Source organism: Salvia splendens, chromosome 11 (assembly GCF_004379255.2).
Source record: "Salvia splendens isolate huo1 chromosome 11, SspV2, whole genome shotgun sequence".
NCBI classification, from domain to species: Eukaryota; Viridiplantae; Streptophyta; class Magnoliopsida; order Lamiales; family Lamiaceae; genus Salvia; species Salvia splendens.
Genome location: NC_056042.1, coordinates 8,405,264 through 8,415,054, shown reverse-complemented (window position 1 = coordinate 8,415,054; position 9,791 = coordinate 8,405,264). Strand labels below are relative to the sequence as shown.

Sequence of the window (9,791 nt, the reverse complement as noted above, 5' to 3'; positions counted from 1 at the left end):
TGAAATAAAACATAAACTTTATATATATTGTCATTTTGAATAGAAAAACATGCTGGCGTTCGAACCAATAATCAAACACACCAAGTACTTGTATTTGCATAACATTCAAAGATTAAATTTCTAGGTTAATAGTATAAATTGTCATTAACATTAATTCAGAAATGGAATTGGAGAATTAAAATAAGTGGATTGTTCCTCGTTAGAATTATTAAAAAATTAATTCAGAAATGGAATTGAATAATTGACCATAATGACAAAAATACATTCTATACGGTAACAATTAAATCAAAATGGCTAGCCTAAGGTATTGACTGAAATGATCTCGATCGTCGTTGCAGAATCAACACCTTTTTTTACAAAAGTGTAACGAATTTTATTCATGAAACTACAACAAGATAGAGGCATGGATCAAAAGGGATAGTTGGATACTTGACTTTCTCAACGAATTTGCTTATTTGCCGCCACCTGCAATTGAAGAAATTAATTTCAAATATTTGTATTATTTAATTCACTATCTACAAATGCAATTAATTACGATTAATTAAATTTTTGAGGGAGATTAGCTACCTTTGTTATCTAGAGCTTTACTCAAGAAAGAGAGGAAAACCACGAGGATTGCTACACCAGCTACAAGTCCAATGAAAATGGCTAGTGTTTTCTCCACTTCATCGTCATTTTCTAGAATAATAGACAATAAATTCTAAGTTTCTCATGAAAACTTAATCAAATTAAATCAAAATCAAGTCATACCCCGAAAGGTATTCAAAGTGCCAAAATGAACATAATAAACAATTTTTAGAATCTAAAATAATGATTCAGAATACCCAATGGATTCTCTTAGTTCGTGGGACAATAATATATCTTATGATTAAAAGATCATTTAATTTAATTTAATCAATGCTTTCATATCGATACATTGTGCTTACCTAAATAAATAAGTATCCCGTGCCCACTATTTTAATTCAGTCAAATATTTTTACAAAAAGAATTATTAGAAGTAGGACATTAATTAACCATAAGAAAAGAATTAAAGAAATAATTACTTGCTTCATTATTGGCCCTTTCTGATTTTTTATACACAAAAAGGCAGTACTGTTGGGCATCTAGATACTAAAGTAATGTGTAAAAATTATATTCTAATTGTCTATTCACGCACATATTCAGGGATTTAGTTATAATGATAATGATTTGCTACTTTTTTTTAAAATTTTTTTTGTGTGTGTGAGATAATTTAAGAATTATTTTATGTATTGTAGAAGTACTACGTGGGCGGACTTTATCATCCGGCCCCTTTAAATAACATATTAATGGCCTTACTTTTTAATCCGTAGTTATAATTATTTGGTGGTTATACTCTAAACCTATGTATGCATATCTCTCCCTATCCATCATTATCTATTAAGCTATTAATCTAATCTATATAACTACAAATAAACAAGTCAGAGCTCCTATTATTAGCTTCACCTTCTATGAACATATAGTAATAAAAAAAATACTCCACAAATTCGCCAAAAGAAAGGTGTACATAGGATTCAGAATTAGGAACTTCCTTGCTATCCGATATACTATGTGTTTTGCGTGCATGTATTAGCGAATACTATAAAACTAAACTATAGTATACTAAAATCATATTTATTCCTCATAACAAAAAGTTTAAAGTTTACTTTTTTTTTAGAATAAGCATGGTGTGGGAGAGATTCTTTAGTATTGCCGGCCTTATTCAACATATCACCGCACCCCAAAGCAAAAAAAGAAGAAATGGAACCTTTGCTTCAACTTTTTCCTTTTCTTGTTATTTAATTATGTGTAGCTCACGGCATGATCATAAGAAAGTATATTTAAGCTTTTTGATCAAAAATATTGGTCTATAGGAAAAGAAGAAAAAAGGGTAAAAATATTGATCCACCATGGATTTCAAGATATGTAATGTAAAGTGAGTAAATAATAAAATGAGTTAGTGAAATCTGAAATCCATTACTAAAAATAGTAAAAAAACCGAGGTAGAATATTAATAAATGATTCCATAATAATAATAAAAAAAAGGACACGTAATGAGGGATGAATGATTAAAATGGAGGAAATTAGTTACCCGGCTTGGCGGTGTATCCACGCTGCGAGTAACGCGCGTAGCACTTGGCGAAGAACATGTCCCCCCACGCAGCGGAGCCGCACTCGGTCCTGAGGCGCTGGATGGCCTCGGACAAGCAATCCTGGCACTCCGCCACGCTCAGGTCCTGCACGCACTGCGCCACGCCCTGCACCTTCCCGGCCGCGCTCACCCGATAATACTCCCCTCCCGCGCCCAGGTACGCCAGCACCGAGTCCCTCCGCGCCGCCGCGTCCGAGTCAGCATCATCCATCGGCCCGCACTTGTCCGCCGCCACCGTCTTGTCCTCCACCCCGACGAACGACGCGTTGTCGAAGCGGACGAAGCAGCCCTCCAGCTGCATCGCGCCGCCAGTGGCGCCCGCGCACGTGGCCCCCAGGCGGGCCACGGCGTCCGCCACGCACTGGCGGCAGGCCCCGCTGGCGAGGTCGCCGCGGCACTGGAAGAGGCCGTAGGTGACGTCGGCCGTGGCGGAGCCCGGGAGGGCCACTTTGAAGTTGTTGTAGTTGGCGTAGGAGGCGGAGTTTACGATGGAGGTTAGAATTGAGTTGAGGTTGGATTGGTACGGGCTGCCCGGGTTGTATTTCAGCTGCGAGCAGCCTACGTATATGAATGAGTTCAGTGAAGAAGAGCTGTAACAGCTTCTTGTTAGGATTATGCTCACCATTGCCAATACCCACATCTTCATTTTTTAAATTTTATAAGAATTAAAGAGAGATTGTGAGAATGTGATATATATATGTTTGATTTTATGTATAGTGATGGATGGTGAATATAAATAAGGGAAGGGAAGTTTCCTCACTATTCTCATTTCTACGTGGGCCTCCCCTTGTTTTTTACTTTTTTTTATTGCTTAATACTCCCTACGTCCCACTCTAAGCGGAACATTTCTATTCCGGCACGAGATTTTCTGTAGTATTGTTTTGTTTTTAAAAAGAAAAATGGTTCGCTTAAAATGGGGCGGAGGGAGTAAATTTAAATACAATTTCACAATTTAGATGACTACTTGGCCAATCCTAGCTAGCTAGCTTTGTAATTGTGTAAATTGCAAGAATAGCTAATGGTGGTACTGTAATTAAATGAGGGGCATCCTCACCTAATATAACTTGACCAAGACTTGCTATTTGGAATAATGGGAGAAAAGGCAGATTGGAATATATGGGTGTTCAAAAAGGCGATTCCAATGGGGACAATTTCGACTACGATATATATTATGAGTATTTGTAATACTAATAAAGTGTGGTTGATGTCTCTAACATGATGGATGCAAATATCCTCCAAATTTCTGGAAGCTTCGTTATGTTTTCACTCATTAAACAATTAATTGCGTGCTTTTATTTTAATTGTAGGCATTGAATTTGAATAGCACCTGATGAGTAAAAGTGGTTGTTAATTTAATTGACTTCACTCTCAGCGCACCTATGATATACCCAATCTTACTTGTTTAACTCATTCGGACGGAAATTAAGTATGCATGTGTAGATTATGAAATTATTAAACCCATTGAAATCCATATGTAATTTTTATTTTTTTAATGGACAAATTAATGGCTAATAAAATCATGAAGTGTGGTCAAATTTGGTCTATCCCGCAGTTTTAGAAAATGGTCAATTATATAATAATTTTGATATTCTTCTCAATTGTCTCGTACCAAAAAAAAATTCATCATGATACGTTTTTGAATTTATCAACGTAGTACATATGTAAAAATAAAGACATAATTGACTATATGTATTAAATGACGTCGTTTAAAAAGCTGAATGTTTTGTTCACATGATATTTATCGTTTGCCAAATTATAGACTATAAGATAATTGTGAAAAATGTCAAAGTTGTGACATAGAGAATAATTAGTCATTTTTTTAAAGGTGGAATAGACCAGACTTTCACCACTCTTTATAAAAAAAATTCTATTTGCCCTTCTTTTTCAATTTATCTGATTCATCAAAATATTTATATGAATTTATTAAATTTAGTATCAGATATCGATTTGTACTAGAAGGACAGAAAAGTTCTAGAAATGTAAAGTACAGAGACAGACAAATTTCAAGTAGAGAATGGCTCATAAGAACAATAGTGATAAGTAATTATATAATCCACTTCAAAGTAATTATGTATCGGTGACTAGATAGTAATAAGGATTAGGTGATCTGGGCCACGGACCATATACACTACAGATAAGGAAAGTATTTTCATCCAAGAGTTAATTAGTTTATTAAGATTTACCAATTAATTGTAATCAGTCACACTCTTCTTAATAGCTCCCTATTAATGATTTAACCATGAAATGAAATTTAAGAAATTTGATTCTCCAATATTTGTACACACTTTCGTGGGATGTCTATGGTTCAAGAACGGTTGGTTCCGGTTCCATAAACATTTTAATAGATAGCAACCGGCCCATAGAGATAGAGGTCCTACTTCCTAGACGGCTCCAGCTCGGCATCATAAATAGGAGGTTCTAGGTCCGGGTTGCGGTTTTTTGGCCGATATGGTGGTTCTGGTCGATTCTACCTTTTTTTTAATATTTATTCTCTATGTTTTAACTTATAACTATGAAGTTAAATATGAACAATCTAAGAATAAGAATGTTGAAAGTTATCATCAAAATAGTAGTAGTAATCTTGTGCATTAGGGATATAAATAAGCCTAGATATCAAGAATTTCTTCACCTGAGTAAATTATGATTAAAACTAATAAAATCAATTGTTTTGTAATATGCTCAATTTGATAGTACTAGTATCTCAACAAATTCAAATGTAGAGACGTAATTTAATTATTCGTATACACTTTATATAACATAAATACTACAATTCTTTTCATACTTAAAAAAGCACAATTTTTTATCTATAAAATGCAGGTGCTAAAAATATTCAATCACAATGTACATTTTCGATTGAACACTGTCACTTCACAGTTCTAAATTGAAATGGAGAAAAGGAAACTAAGCTACTGGGCAACGTCACCCTCTCCTTTTTGAGTAGAAAGGAAACCTAATGCTGTTAAATTTATATTCCTTTCAACTTTGCATATTTTAAAGTTCTTGGGAAAAAAAGTAGGGATAAAAAGAGTGCATCTTAATTACTTTGAATTATTCCTACGGAGATAAATCCCCCTCCCTTTTTATTCTTTAAAGAAAAACAATGAAAAGATATTATTAGCATACTTAACCTACAAGTACATTTTTTGAGGTAAAATGTAGTTATTTTATTCTACGGAACAAATACGGGAGCAGATCCTCTGCTGTTTTGAGAAACACAGCACCTTGTGCTGTGCTTAAAATACACAAATTATTAAATGAAACGAATATCTCATTCTCTATTTAGTTATGTTTCTAACGTTAAAAATACTTAAAAGTTCGATTAGAGTCATAAATTAAAACATTTATAAATTCTGAAAATTATAAATGTATGTTTTGCATTTTGTCGTGTATTTTTAATTTGTAAGAATTTTAATTTATATAACTAATTGAATTTTGGAAAGTGTTTAAATGAAAAACTGTTTTTAAAAAATATTATACCACAGAAATAGAAGGCCATTTGCTGTCGTTCATTCAATATTTTTTGTGTTTTAAGCACAGCACAATGTGCAGAGGAAGGATCTGCTCCCAACAAATACACCCAAAGATGAGCAGACCAATCACAAAATTTGTTGCTTCAGTCTACACATGAGGAGGGTAAACAATTCAGTTTCTTTGCATCTTATCATTAATGAAATTTCTCCCTAAAAATGAATTTCATACTAGTACTTACTTTTTTAGGGATACATTTTATTAATAATATGGAAAATATCATCTTCACTTACTATTTATAATAAAAATGAACCATGACTCCTAACTGTGGACGGACTGAAAGAGCAAACTGAGACTCTTAATCATGGACAGAGAGAATATTAAGTTGAAGATGAGATATGCATGTGATGAATCCGCGAATTATTGATGATGATGAATGCTCGTAAAAATAAATTACGACACGGAAATTTTACGTGGTTCGATTTACTGAGGTAAATCTACGTCCACGGGGAGAAATGGGGGCAGGTTTGTATTGCTTGATCTGCGAATTACAGCTTACAACACAAACTTGCTATATGATTTTTTCTCTAGAGAGATTCTAACCCCCCATATCAGATCTAAGTTCTATTTATATATGGAACTAAGATCGTGGCTTGCATCTCCACCCTAAGTCGTGGATGTCGTGTAGGTCATGGCCTAAGATCGTGGATGTAGCGTAGGTCATGGCCTACGATCGTGGCCTGAGTTGACACCACGTGGTAGTGGGTGTGTTGGACATCCTGTATGGGTCCACTAACTCCTTGTTCGGTCGAATACTGAGACCGAACTGCTTTGGTTGCCGATCTGAGAGCAGAGCTTGATAGGTTGGCTTTTACCGAGCTGTAGGCTGAGGCCGAACTCTTTGGTAATGCCGAACTCATACTCTTCCTTGGGCTTTGGGCTGATGGGCCGTCATTGCTGTTGGGCTTGTTTAGTACGCACCCCATCACTACCCCCCCCGAAGGGCGAAGTGAATCACTTCGGAGAAGTGAGTCACTTCGGCATTCTGGATAAAGGCAAGGGAGAGGCTGATGTCAGGGGACGTGCCTTGCGCGTGACTGCATTAAATGCGACAGTAAAATCCGGCCGTTGAATCCTGAAAAGGTGGGATTCGAAACGGTGCGACGATTTTGAAATCTTCGCCGAATCTGATATATACCTCCTTTCTTCATCATTGAAGCACTTTTGCGACTGCTTCTTCTGCACTCTCTCTTTTTTGCGAAGATTCTCTCTCCGCTTTCAAGAATTTCTTCAGACTTTCTTCACCTTCAAAAAGTAAGAAAAATGTCTTCTTCTTCTTCTTCGGAGTCGGGTAGCGTTAGGAGAGGCGGTAAGGGGTCTTCTGGCCGGAAAGAGTCCGGGGAGAAGACCGTAGAGTATTTCCATAGTATTTTGAGTAAGGATACTGTGATGTCCCTACCCGAAAAATACTTTTTTCCTGGGGGGAAGGCGGTGGTACCTGACGGTGATCATAGGGCTGACTCCCCGCTGGAGGGTTACGCCACCGTGTACGAGGCCTGCTTAGAATGCGGGCTTCGTTTCCCCCTCCCTTCTGCCTTTATAGATTTACTAGATTTTTTTCAGCTTCCTTTAGGCCAGGTGACTCCGAACTCTTGGAGGCACTTGTCGGCCTTTGCTGCCGAACTCCGTAGGTTAGGAAGGGATTTGTCTTTGAAGGCGATCCTTAAATTCTTTCAATTTAAGAGGAAGGGGTCTTGGTTTTACTTGATCCCTGTACAGCCCTTTAGGGCCTTTTGTAAAACGAAGTGGCCGAAGTGGCAAAACCGCTTCTTCTACTATGATAGGACCGCGGCTCCTAGTTTTCCCTGGAGAGGGCCGAAGTCCGTTATCCGTCATCCTCGGCCTGAACCGTTGGACGAGCTCGATGGCGAGCTCAACAAGATTCCCATAGTTAGGAAACAATACACGGAGTCTGAGCTCGTCAAGGGCGACGTCGTGTTCGACATCTCGTCTTCGGACGAAGAGGCCGAGGGTGAGGATTTCTCTTTATCTTTATGCTCTACTGCTTTAACGAAGAAAACTAACCTGGCTTTCTTGCTTTTTGGCAGTGTACATGTTGAATAAGGCTATCCGAAAGTCCTCCGAGCTTGTGGAGCCGGAGAGGCAGAGAGCCCCTCGCTCGGCGTCTGAAGCCGAGAAGAATCCGAAGAGGCAAAAAACCTCTTCTTCGGATCCGAAAGAGCCGGAGCAGTGTTCGGCTAAAGGGAAGGGGAAATTTCATGAGTCCCCAAGAGTGCCGGGGAAAGACCTGGTCATCTCCGAGGTGGTTGCAGACATCCCGGAACACGTCCCTGAGGCTTTTCAATGGCCGACGAATTTTGTGGAGGTAAGCTTTCTGACTTGGCTTCTTTTCCACATTTTTTGATGGCCATTGTGTTGAGTTTTTTCCTTGTTCATCTTCAGAGAGCCAAGCTCGTCTCCGTGGAGCTCTCCAAAGCATCCCACGACTACGAGGAGATGCAGAAGGAGTTGCATCTTGCTCGTAGTCTGGCCGAACAGGCTGAGGCCAAATTTGAGAGGGCCCGAGCTGCTAGGATCTCGGCTCAGGATGAAGCCCGGTCAGCCAAAAACCAGCTCATCATCCTGCAAGAGCAGACGAAGCACCGGGAGGCTCAGAAGGAGGCTGCCGCCGTGGCTGCCCAGGGGGAGGCTCTCCGTGTTTACACGGAGAAACTCTTTTTGAGCAGCCAGTTCTCGGCCTTTGTCGGTAGTCTGGTAAGGCTAATTACCGATAAGGGCGAGCAGGGGGCCGACGTCGTGCTGCCTCTGTACAGCCGAGAGATAGCAGCTCGGCTTCAGAATCTGCCGCTCCTTGAGGAGCTCGCTTCATCCTCGGTCCTGCTTTCTGCAGACCGAGTCCGGAGTTGTCGAGCTGATCGGGACGAGAACCTGGAGGCTATCTTTGCCTCCGTGGGACCCGTTTCACCCGCCTCGACTTACAACGGAGAGGGTGAGGCCGAGTCGCTGGAGCTGGAGGCCGAAGTCGAGCGGGCCGGGCATCCGGAGAAGGAAGCCGATCAGGAGGCGGAGGCGAGGCCGGCAGGATGCGAGGCCGAGGCTGAGGTAGCTCAGGAGAAAGAAGCTGAACCAGACCAAGGAGCCGGAGACGAAGCTGGCGGAGTATGATTTCGTCTCCCTTCTCTTAGTCTAGTTTCTTCCTTGTAAAATGGCCTTGAAGCCCTCCTAGTGTAAAAACTTTTCCTTGTGAATGAAAAATTCTCTACACTTGTCTTCGTATAGCTTTTCGTACTCGCCTTTATTCCTGTTGTATTTTACTAGCTGCTTTGTACTCAAGGAGATGGAGATACTTCACTGGAAACGGCTGTACTCTTCGGCTTTAGACGAAGCTGAGAAAAGAGCTATAGCCGATCAGACGAAGAATGACGAGCTTCTGGCTCGTTTAGTGAAGCTGGAGGCCGATAATAAGGACTTAGAGTCCGATAAGAAGGATCTGGAGGCCGAGCTGAATACGACCATTGCTGAGAGGACTGCGTACGAGGATTACATCCGTGTGCGCGGGGGAATGACCATATCAGATGTTCAGAGTCGAGTTGACGAACTGTGGGAGGAATATCATGTACTCCGGATGAACAATGCGCTGGAGAGCTCGGCTTGCCAACAAGTTGTGAAATCATTGCGGCGCTGGGCTTCTCGGTACGACATCATTCTTTCCCGGCGTCCCTCAATCGGGAGATTCCTTAGGCATTTCCCGCCAACAGATGCTCGCACTCCAGATCAAGCCTCTGGTTCCCTTGTTCAAAATCCTACTACCAGTCAACAACGAACTCCGGAACAGCCGGAAACGTCAAGACGAGAACGGGCTCAGGAGCAACCGGAATCGTCAAGACAGGGACGGACTGAAATTCGCCGAGGAGTTGTGACTATGAGCGAGCAAGATCAGCGGATGCTTATTGCAGAGACTCTTCATCGCCGAGGTGTTAGGACTTCTCGGGCTCGGGGAAGAGGCGTTGGGTCGAGGATAGCATCTCGTCGACCTGCTTATTCTTCATCTGCTCGGAACAACCGAACTCGGCTTCCAGAGGATTTTGCAGATAGGTGGCTTAACTTCAGCAACCCTGGACAGTAGAATAGTCCTTTGTAATAGCGTAACGCC

General features: G+C 40.5%; 1 protein-coding gene across 1 annotated transcript; it reads right to left on the bottom strand.

Annotated features, from left to right (window-relative positions):
- Positions 1 to 216: 216 nt before the first annotated feature.
- Positions 217 to 2,859, bottom strand: LOC121754088 (plasmodesmata-located protein 6-like). Its single transcript, XM_042149432.1, has 3 exons — positions 2,090 to 2,859; positions 568 to 678; positions 217 to 465 (listed from the first exon to the last, which is right to left on the bottom strand). The coding sequence occupies exons 1-3, from the start codon at positions 2,793 to 2,795 to the stop codon at positions 452 to 454; spliced, it is 831 nt and encodes a 276-aa protein (XP_042005366.1). The 5' UTR covers positions 2,796 to 2,859; the 3' UTR covers positions 217 to 451.
- Positions 2,860 to 9,791: the final 6,932 nt, after the last annotated feature.